The sequence below is a fragment of the Mya arenaria genome, chromosome 14 (genome assembly GCF_026914265.1).
Source record: "Mya arenaria isolate MELC-2E11 chromosome 14, ASM2691426v1".
NCBI classification, from domain to species: domain Eukaryota; kingdom Metazoa; phylum Mollusca; class Bivalvia; order Myida; family Myidae; genus Mya; species Mya arenaria.
This window is the reverse complement of record NC_069135.1, coordinates 1163050-1190355: the sequence shown is the minus strand read 5'-3', so window position 1 is coordinate 1190355 and position 27306 is coordinate 1163050. Positions and strand designations below refer to the sequence as shown.

General features: G+C 37.2%; 3 protein-coding genes across 4 annotated transcripts in view; 2 read left to right on the top strand and 1 right to left on the bottom strand.

Moving 5' to 3' along the window:
- The first annotated feature begins 324 nt into the window (after window positions 1-324).
- LOC128216596 (toll-like receptor 4) lies at window positions 325-4414 on the top strand. Its single transcript, XM_052923210.1, has 2 exons — window positions 325-365; window positions 578-4414. Exons 1-2 carry the CDS (start codon window positions 340-342, stop codon window positions 3456-3458), a joined length of 2907 nt encoding a protein of 968 aa, XP_052779170.1. The 5' UTR covers window positions 325-339; the 3' UTR covers window positions 3459-4414.
- A 2887-nt stretch (window positions 4415-7301) lies between these two features.
- Window positions 7302-14694, bottom strand: LOC128216450 (mesencephalic astrocyte-derived neurotrophic factor homolog). Its single transcript, XM_052923019.1, has 4 exons — window positions 14353-14694; window positions 11964-12088; window positions 11238-11379; window positions 7302-8930 (listed from the first exon to the last, which is right to left on the bottom strand). Exons 1-4 carry the CDS (start codon window positions 14450-14452, stop codon window positions 8731-8733), a joined length of 567 nt encoding a protein of 188 aa, XP_052778979.1. The 5' UTR covers window positions 14453-14694; the 3' UTR covers window positions 7302-8730.
- Window positions 14695-14741: 47 nt separating this feature from the next.
- LOC128216675 (heat shock 70 kDa protein 14-like) overlaps window positions 14742-27306 on the top strand; it is a 29716-nt gene continuing 17151 nt past the window's right edge. The window contains exons 1-4 of one of the 2 annotated variants that reach the window (XM_052923311.1): window positions 14776-14822; window positions 19614-19743; window positions 21915-21995; window positions 26709-26840. In XM_052923311.1, coding sequence (XP_052779271.1) covers window positions 26736-26840 — 105 coding nt within the window. In that variant the 5' untranslated portion in view covers window positions 14776-14822; window positions 19614-19743; window positions 21915-21995; window positions 26709-26735. Of the gene's footprint in view, window positions 14823-19613; window positions 19744-21914; window positions 21996-26708; window positions 26841-27306 lie in introns of both variants that reach the window. The other variant, XM_052923310.1, reaches the window with a different exon arrangement.

Below are 27306 nucleotides of genomic sequence, written 5' to 3'. Positions count from 1 at the left end.
TGAGCGAGTCCCTTTAATACGTATAACAACACGGATAGATGTTATTACGACCAACATCATCATTTATTTATTTTTATCTTCCTTTTTTGGCCGAAATAGACTAATAATAAAAACATTATACAGACCTTTTAAAACAACAACAAAAACACGTTCAAATTTGAAAATTGAACAGGAAACAAACCACCAATCTTATTTTTAGTTTTAAGACCTTGAACATTGAAATCAAGGAAATTAAATGCGAGTTTCAACCTGTAATGCACAAACTTCAACTAGCCACTCATTATTATCTTCCTGTCTATTATAATAATCAAACTAGCGTTCGGTTACAGTTTCGATGGGATGGTGAGGAAAAACTCGCTTTACAGGTAGCTTTTAATATATAATTCTTTACTGCCTCGTTTCTATTTTGGCATTTCTTTAACCATCTTTGTTTAACACAGAGCATATTGATCAATGCCATGTAAATAATAACGCAACTGAAAATGGTTGTTTTTTAAGCAAAGGATGCATTTTACATTATGTGAACTTGATTTCGCATTTTATTTTAATTATAACAAAGACAATCATCGCCTTTCAGATCATTCGCGATGTGGATTGCAAGCCTTCTACTAGTGATCTTACTGTCAGTGGAATTCGTTTACTGTGATTTCCCATGCAATGGCTGTGCATGTGTCAGCAAGAACACATCCTGCGCCTGCGAGAAACACCCAACTGAAAATGGTATTATCGTGGACTGCTCATTCACCAACGTAACATATGTGCCGACGCAGATACCAGCTAATATTACCCTGGTCCTAAATATGTCATCCACAAGACTCGAAGACTTGGTGACTTATACAAGCACGCCATTTGAAAACTATGCGTTACTCAGAGTATTAGATCTGTTCAACACAACATTGGGAACAAAGAACGCTACAATTCAAAACACAACTTTCACAGGACTAGACAAGCTACGGTATTTAAATATATCAAACAACGACCAGATGGCATTGACCTATAACACAAGCGAGAACTTGTTTGGAAATTTAAATTCACTCAAAGAATTGAGAATGTACGCAACAACGGGAACGTACAATCGTGGAAAGGGTTACCCTGAGATGGCCATATGGAAGCTTCGATACAGTTTGGAAGAACTCTGGCTTGATGGTATGACAGATATTTCATTTGGTCCTGTGTTTCAAGAGATGTCAAAGCTTAATACGGTGCGAATATCGGGCGATATGGTTCTACCGCCGTGGCGATACTTGGAGTTTTGTGAAACAAACATAACGAATAAGTCATTTGAAAATTTGATTTACGTGACACACTTGTCGGTTTTAAAATGTGGCGTAAAAGATATTGCAGCAGACGCTTTTGTAAACATGACGCATTTGGTTTATCTAGATTTGTCTGAAAATTTTGAATTAGGAATGGATGGTCTGACAAAGGCGGCGAGCAGTTTGAACAAAAAAATGGAGACAATAATCATGAACCACGTTGTAAATGGTCAGTTTCTGAGCTGTGGCACCACCATTACCTCAAAAATCGTAACTCCATTTGAACATCTAACAAATTTGAAATACCTTTCACTGCAATATAATGCAGTGAACAACGTTGAAAAGGAAGTGTTCAAACTTTTGCCGTCAGTTGAGGAAATTAATATTTCAAGAAATGAGTTTGAACTTGGATTTTACATTTTTTACGTTTACTTCATGAAAAATTTAAAGAAGCTCGACGTATCTTTTAACTTTTTCAATGATGATATAGGAATATGGAGTTCGTTAAGTCCGAAGAAGCATGTTCGCACCAATGGCCTGCTCCACAATGCGCGCATGACAACGACGGAAGCACATGCGTCCTCACGCAACAATTTGACATACCTAACGTCTACTGCAGCTGAACATGAAACCTTTGCAGACATGCAGGTGCATATGAATAATTACAGACATCACGTTCCAGTACCGAACACCTGCCCGACTCCAGAATATTTCATTCCTAGATGTTCGGTCACTGGTTTTCTCCCACCGAAAATGGAGGAAATAGATATAAGTTACAGTAAAATTGGATACCCTATTTTTGAATTATGTTTTGACCCAAATAATAAGTTGAAAACTATATCCGCGGCGTGCTCGTTGCTGTTTTGTTGGGAGGGACCAACCCATGGTTTGGAAAAAGTTGAAAATATTGACCTTAGCCTTAATTTTGCAACGCAAGTGAATGTACATTTCTTTGATGGTTTTCCGAATCTTAAAAGATTGAATCTTCATGGCAACCTCTTGTTCAATCCGATTCAGAAGAATGGTTCGCGCTTATTTGCAAACAACACACATTTGAAGGACTTGGACATATCATTCAATAGAATTGAAAGTGTGCAACCTGACCTACTCCAACACCAAAAAGACCTGGAAGTTTTCAATATGTCCTTCAATATATTTACATCTTTTGGTCTGAATATCTCGCACTTGAAACACTTGCGAATGCTCGACATGAGCAACAACCACATATGGACTCTCCCACAGAGTGTAAGAAACGCACTGAAGAGTATTTCAATGACAAGCTCTAGGGGCAGGAATCGGATGCAAGTGAACATGACAAACAACCACATCAAATGCACATGTGCTAATCTTGATTTTTTAAAATGGGTTTTAGAGCATATGGGTTCATGTAGCTATCTGTACGTGAATATTACTGAGTGCAACTTTTTTCACAACGACAACATGACGAAAGAAGTAATAAATTCTAAGAATGATCTGGAAGAGAAAATTATATATCTTGATAAGCAATGTAAATCATACCTTGATGTCATAATAGTCAGCGCAATACTTTTGGTTATTGTAATTGTAATAGTTGTCGGCGTGTTAGTTCATAGGTTCAGATGGAAAATAAGCTACTGGTACTATGTGACTTCTCGAAAAATAGTCAAACGAGCTGGCTATACGTCCATTGACAGCATTGCTGAAGAGGCGAACAAGTTCCGATACCATGTGTACGTGGCATCCAATGCAGAGGCCAACACTTTTGTAAGCGAGACCCTAGAGCCCCATCTCACAAGAGATGGCTATAAATTGTTCCTCCCCGACTATATTGTGCCGGGGCAAAACAAGTACAGTTTAATTGCGAATGCTATACATATAAGCAGAGCGGCGCTGTTTGTTATAACCAAAGGGTGCGAATCTGAAGACGAATGGAAGATTGCCCTACATATGGCACAGGAAGAGTCTTTGAGACGGGGAAAACCAATATTCTTTGGACTTTTCTTGCAGTCCACGCCGGATTCTGGCTGGTCAAAGGACACGTTGGAAATCAAAAGGAGGTGCTATCTGGACTTTCCGGAAAGGGGCGAAAGTCAGGAAATGATTGCCTTTTGGAGAGAACTGATTGACATTATTGAAAAAATAGACGACACACCGATTGCTGTAAACCAAAGTTTATTCAACAGAAACACTTCTTCCAACAATAGATATACATGCATTAATTAGGCACACAAAAGACAACTTCCCGTTCGCATAAATAACACGCACACACAATGGGATTGTGGCCTCATTATACTCAATGTCGCTTGTTCATACTTTGAGGTAATTAAAATTCATCATTGACAGGCAATCATTTGACATAATGTGAAAGTCATTCATAAGACACACTTTGGAATGTGGCGATGTTGTCTGGGGACGATGCTGTCAGGGGACGTCCAGCCCTACTAAATGAAACTTTATTTGAGAAAGTCCAGCTTGATGCACACATAATTTTCACTGGAGGAACTCAACTTGCTTCGGAGGTTTGGACTTTGAAATACTGAAGTCACGACGAGAACCATGTGTAACAAGAAGACAAGAATAATCTATCAAATCTCGTCCAAGACAAAGTGTATTATTATACATTCTATGTAACTCTACTACTATAAGGAATTACTTATACTGGACAAAAAAAATGCAAACTCATCCATACCTTCAACCATTTCACCAGTTGGATCCGAATTGATTTCAATTTTCATAGGCTAAAATATTTACAACAAATAATGGAATTTCACAATTTCTGTAATGCCTTCTTCAGTTTGATTTACTTTTGTTAATACTGTAAACATCATTTATTGAAATATATTACAACAAGGGAGTGGTTTTAAAATGAGATGTAAGCTATCTCCTCTATCCTTATGATGACACAGTGGAAACTCGCTATGTCGAACTCTGTTATCTCGATGTTCTGGTTTTGTCAAACTTTTTTCTAATATTTTGGGCTCAGTCATACACTGATTGTATTTCTGTTATATCGAGTGCTCGTTACCTCGAAGGTATTATCGAGGCCCCAACGACTTCGAAATAGCGAGTTCCTACTGTATATGTATACTTTGTGTTGTTCCAATGTATCTTCATGACATAAATAATGCTTAAACTAATGTCTTTAATGTAAATATGTGAATATATGCAAATCAAAATAACTTTCATCCTTTTCTTCGATCAGTGTTCCAAAAGTCTTGTTCTGAAGTGAAATTTGACATTGGATTGATTTTGAGAACAATAGCATGAATTGTGAATCTTTGAATCGTGTTAATGGTATTCCACGTTAATAGTTTTCTCATGCGGTTTACAATATTCTGTATATTAATAAAGATTATCGTATAAACAGGAGTTGACTGCGCTTTAATTCAGATTAAAGAATTCAATAAGCTGCCACATGCCCTTACGAATGGGGAAGAATTATTAATTGTAATGGACGGAAATCATGCTTGTACGGGCTTGACCTTGAACCTTATTCTTATAGTGTAACCATCGACGTTATTTAGTGCGCAACATTTCATTGAAGAGCAGAACAGAATAGAACAAACGTTTATCTCAAATCAAACACATGGCATAAACTCAATGAATTAGTTCAGGGTGGGGGTGGGGGTGAATTTGTAGACTACAGCTAAATTGTAAATTATATAAATAAAATAACTAAAATGTTTATAAATGTTTTCATGTATATCCAAAAGTAAAATAAACTAAGATTATTAAATTTCAGCTTCTGTTCGTCTGGCATAGTATGCAAATTCACTGTAGTAACAGTAAGGGAGATGAGTTAAAGTAGACGTTGTTAAGTTGGGAAAAAAGTTGACCTTAATATATTAACATTTATGTGAAGCCAAAATATATCTGAACGAAAAGAGTACCGCCAAACCTAGTCACAAGAATGCACATTTAGGGAACTTTTTTACATTTGGATATTCATCTTGTTCCCTAAACATATCTAGTCGCCAAAGCAAAAATCGTCAAAGACTCTGACGCGGCTGTTTATATGGACTACCCTAATCCCACCTGCCAACATTTAAATCAAATAAATTTAGGTTCTGAGGAAGGGAGGTGGCAAGTAAAAACAATACGCCCCTAAGTTACGCCCCGCTCCCGTCAAATCCTGGATCAGCCCCTGCCCAAAGTTACACTGAATTTAATAACGAAAATCGCTTTGAATAACTTCTCAAGAAAGTCCATTTAAGAATAAGAATTTCTCCATAGTGCGCGCCACTACATTGCCATCTATTGGTGTTCAAAGTTTCTTTCAATTTCCCCCTGTGCTCACGTTCTCTTGCTTCAGACAAACGCTTTTGAAGAAAGTTTGTTATAAAGCCGAACAAGGGGAAAACACAAAGTAACTAGAATTGTTCTTTTTCAAGTGCCGCAAACAAAAAAATGATATATGCCTTTAATTTAATTTGCCATGTTTGAAGAAATGCTATAGCAAAAGCAAATTTGCATGGAGTGCCGAAAAAAAACACTAGGGGAATAAAATGCAACAATTTATTTATTAAGAAATCAAGAATTAAGGCGAGGTTATGTTGCAACATTTGGTCCAGTATTATTCAATTCCTTCAAGTAAGTTCTACGGTTTGACTCGGACAAACATTTTGTTTTCAGGGCACAAACTCACCTGTTAAGATTGCAACAATTGGTCCGAGAGTTATCTTTCTTGCAAGGTGCACATCCCCATGCACACCGTCAATAAAATCTACGTACAGAGGGAGATAACATGACATAAGTGTGTCCCAAAAGTAGCAATTCCTGCAGTATGAACAATTTGACATTACTATATATCATTGTTCAAAATTTAACTTACCAGTAGTTTCCATATCATACTTGTTATGCTTTGTATTAATATTCTTTTAAATAAATAAGTAATACATTTTGAGTAATGCCCTCATATATATATATATATATATATATATATATATATATATATATATATATATATATATATATATATATATATATATATATATATATACTAAAATGAACGAGAAAACGCAAAACATAGTACATTCAGAAGGTTGGTCTGGTGGTCACTTCTGTCATACAAGAGAAAGACCGACAGACATACCATACGAAGTTCAGGTCGTTGTGACTTTTACGCCGAAGGTAGGGACACGGGTTTTGTGCCCAACATGTCTTCATTCTATGGTGGTCACTTCTTCTAATAATTTTAAAGTCGGACATTCGTATACAAAGATATGAACCGGATATAACTATTATCAGTATGGTTATATTGTAAAACATACAAATTTCACAAATTTGCTGTGACCTTGACCTTGATTGCAAGGACATGGGTCCTGTGCGGGACACATCTTAGGCTGTGGTGGTCACTTCTGCCAAATAATGCTTAAATTAGACCGTGAGAGAGTAAGCTATGGACCAGACAAAAACGGGATGGACCACACCAAGTTCAGAAAGTTACTGTGACCTTGACCTTGAAGGGGCTCGGGTCTTGTACGCCAACAAACCCTGACCACCTCTCCTTGTATAATATATAGACTTTTTTAAGTCACCATTTTTTATTTTTTTTTTCAAATTTAGTTCCTTCTTTCCGCTATTTTCCAAATTATTTCCACGACCCTCGGTCTCAGGTTAAATATAACCCTGAACAAATAAAATATACCAAATTTTCCTTGACCTTGAAAAAGTAAAAAAAAAAACACTTAAGATTTCCCTGACCATGGGAACCCAGTTATATAGCAACACATTCCAAGTCCAGAAAGATGCTGTGACCTTGATCTAAAGATAGGGACACTGTCACACTGGTATTTTGCACTCATGCTGTTGGTCATTTCCGCCTATCAATAAAAAAGATCTGGCCATCATGAATGAGAAGGATATGGAGCGGACAAAAACGGGATGGACCGACTGACGGACAGACGTGAGGACGCGTATGATTCCAATATAGCGCCCACTTCTCATTGTGAAGCAGTGGTGTATAAAGACGATGACTCAATTTTGTGACAATAAGGGACTTTTCTTTTCTTGAAATGACCAGCTTAATTGCAAATGGAACTGAAAGAAATTGTTTAAAGAAGTATATTAATTAGTTCTCATTTATTTTCAAAAATATCTATCTTCAAAATAACAATTAGGAACAATATACATGTACAGCAATGAAAACATTCAGCATTTACAGCTTATTGACATTGCTTCAGGTACTACATGTCACAGTCACAGCAAAATACTTGAACATACATTACTCACTCTGACAGTACAATACACACAGTTTCACATGAAGGACTACCCACTTTGCATTACATAATTCATTATAATTGGAAATATCAACCATGTGGCCCCATGATTTGTACATGATGATACAGTTTACTTTTCTTGTATGAGTTACTTTCTTGGAAATATTCATGTCAGAAGGAGTATGTATGTAAACAATACAATACAATAAACATACTAGTTGAATCATTTGAATGTAGTATACTGTCATCACCCTGTACAAAAAGTGGTCACTAAAGAAATTCGCAAAGATTTAACACGATGATGATAATTGCAGTACACAGTGTGCAATTTATATTATATTTATATATATTAGATCAAGACAAAACATTATGCAATATAGACACCTGACAAGGCCTGAGTTATGAATGGTTCAGTGTAAAAACTAGTGGCTCAACTAGTTTGTGTCAAACTTCCTTGAGGAAAAACTAACAACTCGAAGACCTGACAACTGATGTCCTTCCACATAACTCATTTTTCAAGAACAGGTAACAACAAATTCAACATAAAGCATTTTACATTTTGTTTAATGGAGTTTTAACAAACTTTGCTATTTTAAAATACAACATACAGAAACATAACGTGCATAGTAATGTAACACACACTTGTTATCATATGATTTGAAGGTCAAACATGAAGATCTTCCATGGTGGAGTATAACAATGATTAATGATTGAAGACAATGGTAAGCATTGGTCAATTATAAATTCATTTTTATATAAATTCACATTTTCCAACTAATATTCACTAAAATCAATATACTGTTTAAAGATTATTCGAACAGTAAAATTCATAAATAAATCTACCCTCATCACAAATTTAATCATAACCTAATATCATTCTTATTAAATTTTTTTTAGACTAATGAAGTTAATTTAACATGTTAGACAAAAATACCATAGTTTTAACTGAATATATAAAAAGGAATGTTTTTACTCTTGTTGGTAATGAATGCAGAGCAAATGTGATAATATTTCAAAGAAGTAAATACACTTCACATTTGAGTCTTTTTCATACATGTGTGTCTATGATTTTGCTAAATTGACCACCTGGACGGGAGAATATTAAAAGATCCGTCATTATAGAGAGTGCATGAAACAAAATAGAACTCTTATAATTCTGTATAAACTCTATAGTTGCTTTGATTTCATATGACTACTGCAAACTGAGTTATGGATCTCCAATTCCCGCTATAATCAATTTGTATATTTAAGAAACCTAGGCACTAATAAAAAAGTCATCAAAGCTCATCCCTGGCTTTAAGTTTAGCATAAGCCTCGGGTGCATGTTTGGGCATAAGCTCTTTCACAGCTCGTACAAAGTCAGACTTCTCGGAGCAGCCCCTGCATGCTCGTTCCTCGTCCCAGTCGGATAGAATCTTCTTCAGGTCCTTAACCTTGAGCTTCTTGAATTCAACCTCAGAAAGGTCCAACTTCTTCTCTGAAAAACAAATGGAATAGCTAATAGAGTTAAACATTTAACTAAAGAATAATGAAAAGGTGCTGCACCCTGTCCTTTTTTGTCAGCACATTTCTGCCCTCATACAGACCAGCATGAGCACCTTTCTGCCCACATAGAGACCAGCATGTGCACAATTCTGTCTTCATGGAGACCAGCATGTGCACCATTCTGTCTTCACAGAGACCAGCACATGCACCTTTCTTCCCACACAGAGACCAGCATGTGCACCTTTCTGCCCACATACCGACCAGCATGTGCACCATTCTGACTTCATACAGACCAGCATATGCACCTTTCTGCCCACATAGAGACCAGCATGTGCACAATTCTGTCTTCATACAGACCAGCAAGTGCACCTTTCAGTCTTCATACAGACCAGTATGTGCACCTTTCTGTCTTCATACAGACCATCATGTGCACCTTTCTGTCTTCATAGAGACCAGCATGTGCACCATTCTGTCTTCATACAGACCAGTAAGTGCACCATTCTGTCTTCATACAGACCATCATGTGCACCTTTCAGTGTTCATAGAGACCAGCATGAGCACAATTCTGTCTTTACAGAGACCATCATGTGCACCTTTCTGCCCACAAAGAGACCAGCATGAGCTCCTTTCTGTCCACAGAGAGACCAGTATGTGCACCATTCTGTCTTCATAGAGAACAGCATGTGCACCATTCTGTCTTCATTAAGACCAGTTATGCACCATTCTGTCTTCATAAAGACCCATATGTGCAGTGTGCACCATTCTGTCTTCATACAGACCAGCATGTGCACCTTTCTGTCTTCATAGAGACCAGTATGTGCACCATTCTGTCTTCATACAGACCAGTATGTGCACCATTCTGTTTTCGTACAGACCAGCATGAGCACCTTTCTGTCTTCATAAAGACCGGTATGTGCACCTTTCTGTCTTCATACAGACCAGCATGTGCACCATTCTGTCTTCATACAGACCAGTATGTGCACCATTCTGTCTTCATACAGACCAGCATAAGCACCTTTTTGCCCACAAAGAGACCAGCATGAGAACCTTTTTGCCCCCATACAGACCAGCATGTGCACCTTAGTGCCCTCATACAGACCAGCATGTGTATCTTAGTGCCCACATACAGACCAGCATGTGCCCCTTAGTGCCCTCATACAGACCAGCATGTGCACCTTAGTGCCCTCATACAGACCAGCATGTGCACCTTAGTGCCCTCATACAGACCAGCATGTGTACCTTAGTGCCCACATACAGACCAGCATGTGCACCTTAGTGCCCTCATACAGACCAGCATGTGCACCTTAGTGCCCTCATACAGACCAGCATGTGCACCTTAGTGCCCTCATACAGACCAGCATGTGCACCTTAGTGTCCTCATACAGACCAGCATGTGCACCTTAGTGCCCTCATACAGACCAGCATGTGCACCTTTCTGCCCACATAGAGACCAGCAAATGCACCTTTTTTCCCTCATACAGACCAGCATGTGTACCTTAGTGCCCACATACAGACCAGCATGTGCACCTTAGTGCCCACATACAGACCAGCATGTGCAGCTTAGTGCCCTCATACAGACCAGCATGTGCACCTTAGTGCCCTCATGGAGACCAGCATGTGTACATTAGTGCCCTCATACAGACCAGCATGTGCACCTTAGTGCCCTCATACAGACCAGCATGAGCACCTTTTTGCCCACATGGAGACCAGCATGTGTACCTTAGTGCCCTCATACAGACCAGCATGTGCACCTTAGTGCCCTCATACAGACCAGCATGTGTACCTTAGTGCCCTCCTACAGACCAGCATGTGTACCTTAGTGCCCTCATACAGACCAGCATGTGTACCTTAGTGCCCTCATACAGACCAGCATGTGTACCTTAGTGCCCTCATACAGACCAGCATGAGCACCTTTTTGCCCACATGGAGACCAGCATGTGTACCTTAGTGCCCTCATACAGACCAGCATGTGCACCTTAGTGCCCTCATACAGACCAGCATGTGTACCTTAGTGCCCACATACAGACCAGCATGAGCACCTTTTTGCCCACATACAGACCAGCATGTGCACCTTTCTGCCCACATACAGACCAGCATGAGCACCTTTTTGCCCACATGGAGACCAGCATGTGCACACTTCTGTCTTCATGCACCTTTCTGACTTCACTAACTTCACTGCATAACTGTTAATCTTGCAGTGAAAGTAAAACAGATCTTAATGATCGTAATATCAATTGTCTCTTAGACTGATTTCGTTTAAAGCCCATCTTATTTTTTGTTTGAGTTCAAGCATTCTCACCATATTTCAGATCACATATCTGAGGATCAGCATCTTGCAATTTTTCACAGACTTTCACAAGAGGGAGATGGTTCTTGAACGGTGAAGACATAATCTTCAGGATGTTTGTTGCTGAGGTCTCAGCCCCTCCAATATAGTAGCACTGAAATATATGAAACAAAATTATAAAGACATAAAGACAATTCACCAATTTACCTTGCTTCAAGAGCCTTGTTCAAGATTAATTGGGTCAGACATCGAACAACTTGATTTTATTTGAAATGTGAACAAAATGCTTGTTACAATATAAAATATCAACAAATGATTAAGAATAAGTCTTTTGTTTAGTTATTTAAAAATATGACAGTGAATGCTTTATTCAAAGCATAAGTAACACCATTGAAAATTGACCTACGTCATGCTTGAATAAACAAAATTCTGACAGTTGTTTTTCATATTGTTCATGAAATTTTCTTAGCAAAATAACATTTTTAAAATGATTTTTTTTAACTTATTGACCAGAACGCTTTGCTTGTTTGCAAACAGTTAAGAGTAAGGTCATTAATATAGTTGTGTGGCCAGTGTTGATGTAAATTTAATACACAAACAGTTTTTCAGATGCTATATGAAAAATCTGCAGAACTGCCACTATAAATGAGAATTAAAATTAATTAACATGTATACTACTAAATATTTTTCTACAAACATGATAAATATACTGATTTTCCATGTATACTTCATACTTACAAATCGCTCATCTCTGTCTTTTACAGTTTTGCAAAACTTTTTAAACAGTGTCTCTATTTCGCCTGGAGCTTTTTCCTTTACATCCGGATACTTCTGTTCAAATTTTCTGAGCACATTGACACAAACTGAAACAAAAGGAATTTATTATTATTTATTTTTTTAAACTTAAGTACTTATAAAAACTCATTAAAAATGTTTGAGGAAATATGAAAATATCAAAACTATGATAAATTACGCCTGGCCCTATGTTAATATTGTTATGTTTGTGTAAACAATTTTTATAAGAGCAATGAAAAATATTATCATAAAGATTCTCATCCTTTTCTGAAACCCTTATAAGTTAATGTGTTTGATACTTAATTGACAAATTATTGGTTGATTTTGTTGTACTTGTACATCTCATAATTGAGACGTTTTCTTTGATTCAACTATCCTGATGAGAATTAATGTTTAAGTCTGAGAATATATAACATGACTAGAGAATGTCTGCAACTCCATTTAGTGTGAGAACGAGTCAATCTGTGTATTTTCACAAAATAGTAAGTTAAGTTTAACCTCCCGAGGAGAGGTACACCCAGTGCGGGGTTCAAATCACAACCATAGTAACACTAATAATAACCAATTCACCTAACAGGGAGGCCAATTCTTTCAACAGCATTCAACATTTTCCTTCTCCCATTGCAGACACACTTGCCTTTTACTTTCAACACCAGTCAAGTTAACCTGTATGAAAAGTGTGCCTGTTGCATGGCTAGAACCCACAACCACCTGTACACTGTTGTGTGTGGGGCTAGAAACACCAGGAACTAGTCAAATCATACCCTGACCATTTCTTACCCTCCGATTTTTGGTCATTTCGTACCCTATTTTTTAGTTTGGTTTGAGTCCAGAAATACAATGCTTAAATGAATAAAGACGTATCGTATTAACCATTTAGGGACCTTTGACCATGCCCCTCCTCCCCCTCATTCTATTATCTTTTGTGGGCTAAAACCCGGGAACCCCTTTGATTTTCATAAGTACATACAAAAGAGTATTCGAGGTGGTTTGTACGCCCGGATTTAATACTTCATTGTGTTTGTGGGTTGTTTGTCATAGTTGTTGGTGGTTGGAGAGGTGTGGGGAAGTCTTTTTTCTTGTTGTGTATTGTGAACTAGTTGTGTATCGGAGGCTGATGTATTGCTATCAAGCGGGAGCTGATGTAATAAATTGTCATTTTGTGTATTAGTCCGCGAAACGAATTGTATGTGTCTTAACAGTTTTGTGGAATCGCTTGCTATGTCTCATTGCACAATCTCGTGAAGAAAGACACGCAAACAATGCAATTTCACTTACCATCAATACATGTAGATACAAATCATCAACATCATTTAAACATTTGTCATAATAGGAAAGTATACTAATTGAATGAAGGCATATATATAAGATTAAAATCATAAACCATACATTTTAAATGCATACAATACTCGCCTCAATATCGATATGGCCATGTTATTGTGAGATATTGGTCCACGTCTGTTACCTATTAGTAATGAGACCCCGCTGTGATAGATTCCTATCAGGTGGTCATTATTTGGAACCATGCTGTCACTGATTACTAAAATATGATGTGTATTGGATCTCATGCCAGAAATCCTATCCAATTTTCGATAAATAAGGAAACCTCTGTATGCCTGCATATACCTGGATTTTCAGCATATATGCAGAATGTTCCAGTCAGTGGTTTTGGGCTAAGGGTTAAAGCTGACTTGGTTCTCCATGCAATTTTTATCAGTTATCTGCAAACAGCTAAATAGTATTACCCCCCCCCCCCCCCACCCCGAGCCGAGTACAAACCACCTTGCATACTCTATTATATGTACTTATAAAAATGAAAGGGGTTCCAAGGTTTTAGCCCCCCCCCCCCTACTCTGACTTCCCCACCCCTCTCCAACCATCAACAGCTACGGCATACAACCCACGAACACATTAAAGTATTAAATCTGAACGTACAATCCACCTTGAATACTGTATATATTGTATATACTTATGAAAAATTACGTGGTTTTCGGGTTTTCCCAGGTTTTTGGTAATTCAACCGACCGGTCAGGCACGAAATGACTATCTAAAGAGTACGAAATAACCAAAAATTGGAAGGTATGAAATGGTCAGGGTTTGAAATGACTATAAACCGAACCAGCCCCCTAATTAGCTCAATTGGTAAGAGACCTGTGCAATTGTTCTGGGGGTTGTGAGTTCGAGCCCAACACCGGGTGCACTTTTCCTCCTCCTAGGTTTACTTTAACACTATTTCTGCGATCTCAAGCTAAGTAAGCCGCTGGTTCTTGCCCACTTACAGTAACAATTACATACACTACAGTACTTCATTGATTTTTTTTTAAAAACATACCTTCACAGTCCTCTTCTTTTAATGGTTTCTTGCCTGAAGTAGCTACACAAAGCACCATCAATGTCACACAAGCACACAATAACGATGAATTCTGAGACATTATGAGCTTTATGATTTTTGACAGATCTGTCAAAACAAATGTTCACACCAATATTTTTTTGAAAATTGAAATGAAAAGTTTTTATATTGTTATAGAATCACACATAAAACAGTGTAATCAAATGAATAACACTCTGATTCTGTTTGTTTTACGCTAGAACAGATTATATTAAATAACCCTTTTACTCTAGAAAAATCAACGTGTTCCTCAGTGAAGTAGTGATACATTTGGCGCTTTCTGATTGGTCATAAGAAATACCGGCGTTTCACATCCGGATTGAAATCTCTCGCGATATTTATCGTGATCCAAGATGTCAGCGGCCTATGGAGTGCATTTTGGCTGTTCATCAGCATGTTTGGCTGTTAACAGGGTAATAAACAGGTCCTTATAGTACAAAATTAATATAAATCTAAAAAATACCGTGATTTTATCGCTTTTCCATTGTTTTCAATTTTCTTAAGGCTGTAAGTTGCTGTCTTTTACTGGCATTAAAATATCCGTACTCAATCTGCTTCATACCAGTAAAGAACATCTCCTAACAACCAGTGATAAACACTTGAAATGTAAACTCAAATTGATAGAATGGTCCGCGGAAAACGAGCAACACGGTGAAAGTAGCTAAGGCAGATTTAGCGAGAGAAAAGGGTACCGTACTGTGGAAAAATTTACTTATAAAACTTACTGTGGAAAGTGAGAGTTCTGTGAAGAGTGGACATTTTGTGAAAACAATGTCATGAAATCATGATAAGTTGTTGAATTGTGTCACATGAAATGATAAACAACCCAAAAATGTGGCTCTGCATCATACATTCTTGGCGGAAACACCTAGGAAAAGGAAAGCATCAAAATTACGATTTGTGTCAGTAATGGCAAAAATCGTTGAGTAAAATAAAAGTCGTAGTTCCGTGACCATTGTTCTATTCAATCAAAGTGTAATATCTTTTGAGTTTACAGAAAAGGAATGACAGAAATATTTACATTTTACAAAAAAAAATTCCACGCCCTGTTCAAACATAACAAATTCAATTTAAATGTGAGTCATTCACACATGCCGCTTTCTGTGCAAATAATATTTATAACTGCATCTACAGTACACTCCACGCGGAACTACCACTTTCCTCGGTGACTCAGAGGCGTTTTTAATTTATCGGGGATTTCCGCCGAGTACGCAACCTTTTTCCTCGCTAAATATGACCGAGTTGCACCGAGTTAATCGTTATCTATGGAGGGTTTTATTGCCGGTAGCGCCAGTGATCATATCGATTTATTGACCTAATCGCGGAACTCCGCGTTTTGTTACCTATATCATTGAATGTGTTGACTTTTATTGATGATTCACTGTACATGTAGAATTGTTTAAGTGTGGTACAAGTTTTAAAGTTTATTGGCAGATCGTTTTACAAAAATGTCATGCCTTTGTTTTCTCAATCCCTTGATTGCCCTTGTTGTTTATTTAATCCTCCAATAAATATTTCACACTTCCACTTTCTACATGCAATACATCGTTTAGGATGGGTATTTACTAATTAACTTGTCACAGTGGTGTACGTATACGGTTAGGTAATCTAGCCAGGATAAAAGATGAAAATCAATAATCTTTGTATGTGAAATTTGGTAAGTGTGAAAGTTACGATTGATGTTAGGTACGCGAAATAAATTATTTTTATGAACAATTACGGGTGTAGCAAAAACTATCAAAAAAATTAAACAAAATTAGATACAGTGGGAGATTCTTATCGGTTTTCCTCCGAGTTTCGCGGTGTTTTTACCTCCGAGTAACGCGGCGATTGTAATTATGCGGTCCACTGATTAGCCTCGGTGGGTGAACGAGTAAAAACGCCGAGGAAAGAGGATTATGATCAATTGGATGTCATGTCCGCGATGACCAAAATCCGCCAAGGAAAACAGAAAGTGGTAGTTCCGCGTGGAGTGTACTGTAACAAGCGAAACAATCTTAACGTTAGTTTGAACAGTAGCATAGAATCCATCAAAACACACACAGATTTAAAGTAAAAACACCACTACACACTAATTTTCAGTGACATGATATGTTTTTCAAGTCAGATCCAATACTATGATTGTTTTAAAACTGAGTGCTGTTTGTCCTCCAGACATGCTCAGGTCTGTCACACAGTATTGTATTCTGAGCTTACCTAACATGTCCAAAGATTTTATTAACCAGGTTTTTACATAGTGAAACCTGGTTATTAGAATGGCGAACGTCGTTGTTTGGGCGGGCGGGCGGCGTCAAACTCACCTATGAAACTGAATAACTTTAGTAAAGGTTGACATATCTTGACCAAACTTGGTCTATAGAAAGAGTATATGGGTACCTTTCATGGGATTGCATTTGGGGTCTCTAGGGTCAAGGTCAAGGTCACTGTTACTAAAAATAGAAAAAACGGTTGAAACTGAATAACTTTAGTTAGGGATGACATACCTTGACTAAACTTGGTCTATAGGAAGAGTATATGGAGACCTTTCTTGGGATTGTGTTTGAGATCCCTAGGGTTAAGGTCAAGGTCACTGTTACTAAAAATAGAAAAACAGTTGAAACTGAAAAAACTTTAGTTAGGGTTGACATATCTTGACCAAACTTGGTCTATAGACAGAGTTTATGGATACCTTTCATGTGATTGCATTTGGGGTCCCTAGGGTCAAGGTCACTGTTACTAAAAATAGAAAATGGTTGAAACTGAATATCTTTAGTTAGGGTTGACATATCTTGACCAAACCAGGTATAAAGGAAGGGTTTATGGATACTTTAATGGGATTGCGTTTTGGGGTCCCTAGATTCAAGGTTAAGGTCACTGTTACTAAAAGTAGAAGAATGGTTGAAACTGAATACCTTAAGTTAGGGTTGACATATCCTGCTCCAACTTGGTATAAAGGAAGAGTTTATGGATACCTTTCAATGGATTGCATTTGGGGTCCCTAGGGGCAAGGTCACTGTTACTTAAAATAGAAAAACAGACACAGGCCTAAGTTCTTCTGTCAATCATTACAAACCTGGTTTCGTTGCATTGCGGCGTTTCTTGTTTTAATTAGAGCCATGTGTTCAAGATCTTTTGGGCATACCCTGTATTCTAAATTTAAAAAGATCGAGGATTATTGAAAATTAAATAAAACCATTTTATGATCAATATTTATAATTGTACTGCAGTAAGGCAGCAAAGAGGTCAATGATCAATATTGGGGGAAAACGTAGACGTCATAGGAATTAAGTACGCAAAAACACTAGTTCTGGCTTCCAACACTAGTGTTGGCTTCCATAACTTAATTGTACATATATATTTATTATTTTAAGTATACTACAACTTAAATACATCCTTCATGTATTTTTTGATGGTATTCGTTGAAGTTTTTAAGCTACAAAAACACTGTATTATCATGTTCTATAAATCAATATCAATCTATCAAGGTTATGAATAAAGACATAAAATGATTTTTTTTTAATTTAAGCTAAAATTAATTTATATTTTACAAATTGAGGAAATGAAAAGATATTTTCGAATTTAAAATAAACAGTTAAAAATTATTTTAATAAATGTAAAGAAAGAGGGGCCTTTTGGCACGTATAAAAGCATACAAATAGATGAATATTTACCTTAATTAACATTGTTTGTCCCGATATTTTTTTATAATTTTTTCCAAAAATCAATACTTGTATTTGATTTAAATAAACAAAAAGATCTGGGGTGATGAGTGGCGTCTCTATTTAACATCCAATCCGCTGAATAATTGAGATATTGCGTTGACCAGAAAGGCTTGCGCACCTCACCGGTATATTTAACCACATGCGGAGACTGAAACTGTCTCCATGCTATGCTTAACAGTATCTAGATAAGTTAATAAAATATTGTAACTTAACACAAATAGATCTATACTTAATTATTTTACTTTTAAAATGTATGGGGAAAATATCTAGCTGTTCTTTCACGGGACTAAAATGATGATAACAATTAGAATATCATCGAACTTGTATTCATGCAAGCCTGACGATTTGTAAACATGATAATTAAACGCACCTGTTAATGTGCTTTGCTGTGGCGTCTACATCAAATTTATCACTCAGGGCGTTTTTGTTGGTAATAAACTGGTTTCGGTTTTATATCGGTTTCAAGAACTGTGTATTTGTTGTAATAGTTTCAAATAAAACCAAAACCAGTTTCAATCGTTTTTTAACGAAAACCGAAACCGGTTTTTGAAACTATCGAAACACCTACCGGAGGCGGTTTCATCGGTTTGTTCCATCCGAAAACTAGTTTACTTTGAAACCAACATGGCGGATAGTGGTCAACTTCGTTTGTTGAAACTCAATCTATTTTTATAACAATGCCTTACAATGGGCAAATGAGCTAAATGAAAAGGGTTACATTAGTAATTGTGTAGCTCCTTCAGGCATACAACTATCGTAATCGGATCAGTTATTTCTTACTCTTCTGATAAGCTCATATTCCAGTAGCTTCTTAAGATTATGTTTTTCTTAATTGTTAAGTATGAGTGTTTTGATTGGACTAAATTTAAAAGCAAAAAAGTTAAAAAAAATCTTAAACTGAAGAAGCGAATGCAATATATTACCTAGACTTCAACAACATGTTACATAATAGTTATAGGATATTAGGAAGAAATACAGTCAAACCAGTTTTAAGCGACCAGTCAAAACCAAAAACTAGGACAGTGTGGTCTTTGAAAAAGGTGTTCAATCAATGCAGAACGCTTTTATAAGAGCGTTCTAGAATAGTTTCTTTTGGCATTAAGCTACCAGCTGTCATTAATAAGCTTCAATACTGTTTGTTAATGACCGTCTAAGAATAAGATACAGTCAATCTGTATTTAGCGGATCTATTACCTAAATATGGCACTGTGCATAACAATGGTTATTAAATTCTGAATAAAAGAGCCAGGCGACGATCCTTTTTTTCTTGCAAATGTGTCAACGACATGTTCGGCGTTGATATTGCGTTCGCTGTAAATGTTCATCAAACCCATGCCTGACATTCGCTCAGTTGTCATGGTACTCCTCAAATACGTTTTGACTTGACACATTGTCGGAAATGAGCGCTCAGCCGTGGCCGTTGCTACTGGCATACACAACAGAACCATGAGGCAGATCCTTATGTTAGGATGCCTCAGTAGCTACGTCCAATGCTTTTTCCAGGGTTGAGTAGGGAGCGGGTGAAGTTACAGTCCACTTCGCTGTCCAACGTTGACACTCTCGCTCGAAAGTCGGCTCGTCATCTGGCAGGTCTAACTTGAACTCCTGGAATATTTCTATCGTTACGGCATGGGTGAGACCGTCGACCTGCAAATAAATCTTTATTGTATTTTCACACTTATGCCATTTAAATATATGCGGCCAATGATCCGGTGCTTATTAGATTAAAGGGTTTCATTTGTTTCATTAGGATTTTCTTATTATTGTGGAAACGATCAATAATTATTTAATTTTAATATCTTTAAAGCATGCGCATGTAAATGTATTCAGATATTAACCCGTTCACTGGCAGGCAAGTCGTGTACATGCGCGATATTTTTTTCAACTTCCGATTTTGTTTTCTCACACTCCCTTGACCTTTTGGTAATATCATTGTGAAAATGTCAAAGAACTTGGATCCAAATGAGACGCCGAGCTACTCGGCGTCTCATTCAGATTTTAGTTGTTTGAATATATAACGATACTCGGGGTAAGGCAGTGAACGGGTTAAAACCTACATTGTATTACCAATGTAGTTTTATGATTGGTGCATTGCAGCACAAACTATTCGTTTCATTCCTTGATTACACTACCTTTGGAGGCAGCAGATACTGTACCTTGTACCGTCCATTGCCTTTCAACAGCCGTGCGTCTAGATCAACAAGCAAATGGTCAACGAACGGCAGGTACATGTTTGTCTTCCAGTACTGGGAAGGGGTCTCTGCTGGGGCGGTCGGTCTGTGAACTTGACGTCCAAATCGCCGTGGAACCTACGGCTCTACATCGACGTCGTGTGCAGTTGATACTGACTTGTCGTAAAGCGCATCCCATACGTCGGCATCGTTACGTTCAGCCTAAACAGGAATATACACAGGATGTACTACACAAAAACAACCGTAAAGGCATATTTAATAGCTGTAGAAAATGGCAGCTCTGAATATCTACTAGATGAACAAAATGACACTTTGTGTCAGAAGCTGTGTAAATGCTTATTAAAACTATTTGAGAAATATACGATCCGTCATGGGTTTTCTTTGGAGATCAACATTTCTTAAATGGGTCTAGAAATTAACAGCTATTAACCGAGACAATTTGCGAGGTTAATAAATGTCTTTCTCGAGACGAACTTAAGAAATCTTGATCTCAAAAGAAAACGAGTGACGGATTATTGTTATTACCGAAACAGTTTCGTGTATCAAATGCGGTGCGTACGAATTCACTTCGTTTTTTGTTATCACACATGTTCCGTGAATTGTTCTCAAATCGAGAGTATTTATGTGATAAAAGGGCATATCAAAAGTAGATTGAAGGTCTTGCAGGGCACACCACATGCAAAACAAACAGCCACCCAATCAGATCAAGACCAGACGGCACAGAAAGGCGGTGCAACGATGACTCTGCGATGACGAATCTACTCCTCGAGCCGGGATAGTAAACAAACGGTTGTGGATAAGCTAAGAGAAGAATTTCGATAAGGATGTTTTAATAAACATGCAAGATGTATCATAACATTATATAGTACTGACCTGGAAGGGAACTTATACTGGTGAACGTTGTTCCAAGTTGCGGTTAATAGCTCTTTCTTCTCACTGTCGTCTAGTTTTTGCCCGAAAATATCACTGTAAGGCGGATTAAATGTCTGTTCAGTCATTTTTAAAAGTCCCGCCTTGTAAACATCGTTCGGATCATTTACCAGGAGGTCAACAGGATCCACACCGATTTGGTAGGTTATGGGAAAATAACGCATGTATAACTTAAGTTAAGATCTACATCGTGATCACCTTTTTTTGCGGAATTTAGGTATTACACTATAAAAACCAACAAACGATAAAATTCTGACGTAATCATTTCTTATACCCCCCCCCCCCCCCCCCCCCCAGCCTTTACTTTTTATTGCATTTTTGGAACTTTTATTTTTTCGCTTTTTTCTGACGAACTGTACGCATTGGCATACTGGCGTATGCCTGGGTACGCACCTGCCATGTACTTTAATTTCTATTCTGCGTCAACCACTATTTTTCTGGAGATAAACTTTGAAATTACTTGAAGCAATTCAATGGAACTTGTAACATTGATAGATGGCAATCTGGAGTTGTGCACACTGTATGGCACAATCATTCTAACTCTTTATCACATTATTGGAGAGTAATCTCCCCTTTAACCTTGATTTTCAAGCAAAGCTTGTTTCGAGCAGAACTCAGAAACCATTGTAAGGTATTGAATGAAAATTGACAGATGGTGATTAAAGTGTTTTTATTTTTCCAGGATGACAAGACAGAGGTGATAGCCAATGATCTGGGTGATAGAACTACACCGTCTATTGTGGCATTTACAGAACATGAACAGGTAATTACAGTGTGTAACTGTAAAGTATGGAATCTGTATGGTGTGGATCTGCACAGTGTGGATCTGTACAGTGTGGGTCTGAACAGTGTGGAATCTGTACGGTGTGTATCTGTATGATGTGGATCTGTATGGTGTGGATCTGTACAGTGTGGATCTGTATGATGTGGATCTGTACAGTTTAGCTTGACTATTCGAAGAATAAGGAGAGCTATACTACTCACTCTGGCGTCGGCATCGCGGCGTCAGCGTCACACCTTGGTAAAGGTTTTGGCTGCAAGCACCCAAAGGTTAATATCTCAGCAACTACTTGATGAATTGCATTGAGACTTTATACAATGGTACTCAACCATCCAACGTACTAAATTTGCCAAGTTAGATAGCTCTAGTTTGCATTTAATGCAAATAATTGCCCTTTATTATTCGACTTAGAAATTCTGGTTAAGGTTTTGTGTGTAAGCACACAGGTTAATATCTCAACAACAACTTGAGGTATTGCATTGAGACTTTATACAATGTTACTCAACCATCCGACCGACTTAATTAACCAAGTAAGATAACTTTAGTTTGAATTATATTCAAATAATGGCCCCTTTTTTATTCAACATAGAAATTCGGGTTAAGGTTTTGCATGTAACCACATTTAAGTCAATATCTCAGCAAATGTATCATGTATTGCATTGACACTTTTCTCAGAGGCTCCCAACCATTTAACCTTCTTATTTAATCAAGTAAGATAACTCTGTCTTTCAAATTATATAATTTTTTACCCTTTATTATGCGACTTAGAAATTCTGGTTATGGTCTTGCATGTTAGCACACATAGGATAATATCTCAGCAACTACCTGATGTATTGCATTGAGACTTTATACAATGGTATTCAACCACCCAACCTACTTGAATAACCAAGTTAGGTAACTGTAATTGCAAAAAATGGCCCTTTATTATCAGACTTAGAAATTCTGGTTAAGCTTTTGCATGGAACCACATTAATGTTAATATCTCAGCACATCATGTATTGCATTGAAATTTAATCTAACAGTGATCCATGCATGTTTGGCCAGAACTTTTCAATCCTTACACTTAAAAGCGGCAGAATAGTCGAGCGCGCTGTCTCTGTGACAGCTCTTGTTAATTTTTTCATTGTTTTACAATCATTGAAGATATTAACTTGAAACTTAATAAACTAATTTGCAGTAGTGATGAGCTTTTCAAGTTATATTTCTCCAACTTAAATATTGTAAGAGTCATGGACCTTTGTAAATGATTATACATATGCATATTTTTTATGATTTTTAGCTCTACTGGCCAAAGGCCAGAAGAGCTTATGCGATGGTAATGTGTACGTAGTATGTGCATCCGTGCGTCCGTGCGTCTGTAAACAATTGCTTGTGAACACGATACAGTCTTCAGTTTTGATTGTATCTCGATGAAACTTGTACAGTATCTAGATATCCATTAGAGCTCAGTTCCTTTCGAAAACCAGCCAGATCCGCCCATGCATGCCTAGATTATGGGCCATGAAAGTTTTAAAGAAATGCTTTCTATTTTTAGCCAGGTCTGCATGAGCGAATTCTATTTTTAGCCAAGTTTACATGTGTATGTTAATTCAAGTCTAGAGTTAAGGGAGACAATTTGCAAGTCTAGGATTTTGAGAGAAAATTTGCTTTTTGCTTCTGCAGTTGATTTTGTGAATTACTCTGCCTTGTTCTTGTTGAAAGCCCAAAGGCCATTTTTTAGCTTTAAGTTCTGTAGTTTGCGCATTCATCTTAACAAAATTGGTTGTGAATGTTTAAGTTATGCACCTGGTGTCATTACTGGCCACACCCAGGGTTCACAGGTTTGGTAAACATAAATCTGGAAAGGTTTGAAAATCTTTTTGTGTGTACGTGCATCCATCTCAGCACAATTGATTGTGAATGTTTGTTCAAATTGATCAATGTTGTCCTAGGATGCCCTTGACTTTGACCTTTTGACCAACTTTTTTTAACTTTTAAAACTACAGAAAATTTTACTATAAGTACAGTTTTGAAAGCATTTTTTTTGTCAGATGACTTTTTCTTGGCACATATTAAAATAGTTCATGCAACTAATCTGCTTACAATACTTTCTGGGCTCAGATGTTGAACGTGCTACATTTTCAGGTAACCCAAACACAAAACATAAACTATATGTCTGTTGCCTTTTACCCATACATACATGCTCTGGATTGATATGACCACAAAAGCCATGCCAGTAGAGCATAGGCCCTTTTGGGCCTCTTGTTTATTCACCCTTCAAGCAGGACAAATTATAGTTTCACTTGTTGCATACAGGTGGGCAGCATCAAGTATGTTGTTCAATCAATAACTTAAGAACCCTTTGTTAAATCAGGTTAGCCCTAGAGGGCCGGCCATCTTGTATTGGCTCTCTTGTTGTATTTTGCTGACAACAATTACCAAAAGTTTCAAACACAAATAATAATTCATCATTAAGATTTCAAACTATAGTTTCTCTTACAGTACAATTGATTTGATAATCAAGTTTACAATCAAGCATATGCTTTGATGTGATGAAAAATTGCTTTTTTAATTGTACTGAGCAATGCACACACCAACAAAGTGGATTTGTTGAAGTGTTCTTGTTCCTAAAAGTACAAAGTTCATTTTTTGGTGCGCACACCAACAAAGCACTTTTATATTTGATATAATTGAACATAAGGCACCAAAGTACCTTTGGTTTTGCGCATTTTGGTTATGTAATACCCAACTTTGTTATACAAAGTTTTGTGGAAGTGAACATCGCTTTTCTAGATTTTATGTGGTTTTCTAACTTCACATAATACAGTGTTGCCATAATATGATAATTTTCCCTTTATAAAGACAACTTGCAATCTTATCAAAGGCCTCACTGATCCAAATTAGGAATCCAATCATTTAGACAATCCTCCGTTTTCTCTTTCTTAACATAAAACATAAACAGCAATATGAAAATCTTTGTAATTATCACTCAGACAAAGTCTTTCACAATGTGGTCCTGTTTTGAAATGTTTATGGCCTGCAACTAGTATGCAGGCTCTACAGCATTCCCACTTTTCCCTATTAATTCTACCTTCCCTACTGCTCTAAAAGACCTACTTTTTTCTTCTTTTGTTATACACAATGTATTTTCTACTGTTCAGAAGTACATTTTCCTACTTGCAGGGTTCAAATTTAGACTCGCATACTCGCAAATTGCGAGCGACATTTGCAAATTGTGAGTGACTTTTATTCAAGCTTGCAAAATTCTGCGAGTGGCTTTTTCTGGACCAGAAAATGTTAAAAGGAAAGTAGAAGAAATATGAACTTAACTCCCCTGCGTAGTCGAGTCTTAACACCCTATAAGTGGCATGTTTACACTACCAGCATAAAAAAGACAATACGGAGTCACGCTCTAGTAAGTTTTCAAAAATAGAACAAATACGGAAAAGGCCAAGTTTGATCTTTTCTACTTAGAATTTACGTTAAAGTTTGCGCACTACCTCAAATATTTTCAAAGTCCATTGACATCTGGCTTTGCACACTTGTTCACCATCATGCCCCCAACCTGTACACAGGAAGAGGGTAACTCTATCAAGCATTTTGACAAAATTATGCCCCTTTTTCTACTTTGAATTTACGTTAAAGTTTGCGTACCAGCTCAAATATTTTCAAAGTCCATTGACATCTGGCTTTGAAACTTTGCACGCTTGTTCACCATCATACCCCCAACCTGTACACAGGAGGAGGTAACTTTATCAAGCATTTTGTCAAAATTATGCCACATTTTCGACTTAGAATTTACGTTAGAGTTTGCATACCACTTCAAATATTTTCCATTCAATTTATGTAAATATCTCAGCACATCATGTATTGCATTGAAATTTAATCTAACAGTGGTCCATGCATGTTTCGCCAAAACTTTTCAATCCATACACCGAAAAGCTGCGGAATAGTCAAGCGCGCTGTCTCTGTGACAGCTCTTGTTTCATTCGCAGCACTCTGTCCTTTTTAAAAACTGGCTAAAACTCAACTATAATTTCTTCTTCAGTCAAAATGGCTGGTCCTGAATAATTAGGTTTTAATGCTTTTTCACTGATTACCTTGTGTACCACGGTATTTTTCAGGCAATTCAGTATCATTCAAACAATACTGATCGATTAAGTGGCCACATACCTAACCTATTCAATTTTTAAGAAGCCTGTCATTCACAGCTTAGATTCATCAAAGTATCACTAAAGTAGGGCATTAATATTGAAATTTGAAGATTAAAAATTGTAAGTAAATGATTGTAAAAAATCCTTATTTTCCTACTTTGAAAACAGATTTCAGACATTAGAAGGTCAGGCTGCCAAGGAGGACATAGCATTGTATTCTAACTCAAGTGCAGGCAGTGGATCAGGCTGCCAAGGAGGGCATAACATTGTATTCTCACTCAAGTGCAGGCAGTGGGTCAGGCTGCCAAAAAGAGGATAATATTGTATTCTCACTCACTTGCAGACTATTGGTTAGGGTGCCATACAGGGCATGATATTGTGTATTCCTAACTTGCAGGCTGTGGGTCAGACTGCTTAACAGGGCATGTTTTTGTTATATCTCTCACTTGCAGCCTGCGGGTCAGACTTCTTAACACGGCATGATTTTGTTATATCTCTCACTTGCAGGCTGTGGGTCAGGCTGCCTAACACAGCATGATATTGTATTCTTTCTCACTTGCAGGCGGTGGGTCAGGCTGCCAAGCAGGGCATGATCCGGAACTTACAGAACACCGTCTGCCATGTTAAGCAGATTCTTGGCCGCAGATTTGATGATCCTGTTGTTACACAGTATAAACGAACTGCTAGTGCCACGGTTAGTGAATAATCCAGGCCCCAGTTTCTTGAAAGTCTCCAGTTCTTACTTAACTAGGTACACTATTTTAAATCCTGTTTATATTGTAAACAGAAATGAGAAAAAAACAACAGTCAAGTTCTTTCATATTTTGAATATTTTTAACCATATTTTGTGCATCAGCTCCCTTATAAGGTCTTTAAATATGCAAAGAACTGAGGATTTCGCAGATTCATTTTGAGGGTAATTACATAATTACTTTTTTTGCCCTATTACAACTTATTTTAACCTTTGGACCAAAAATCTATTTCTATATAATCTATGAGAGAATATGGTCCCATCAAAGTAAAAACAAAGAAAGTTTTGAACCATGCTAGGCTGTCATGTGGTAAAATGACTTTATTGAGTTATTGAGTAATTATTTTATTATTATAGTATTTTTAAGTAACTGGGACCTGATATTGTATAATTTCTCTTTAAAAAAGAA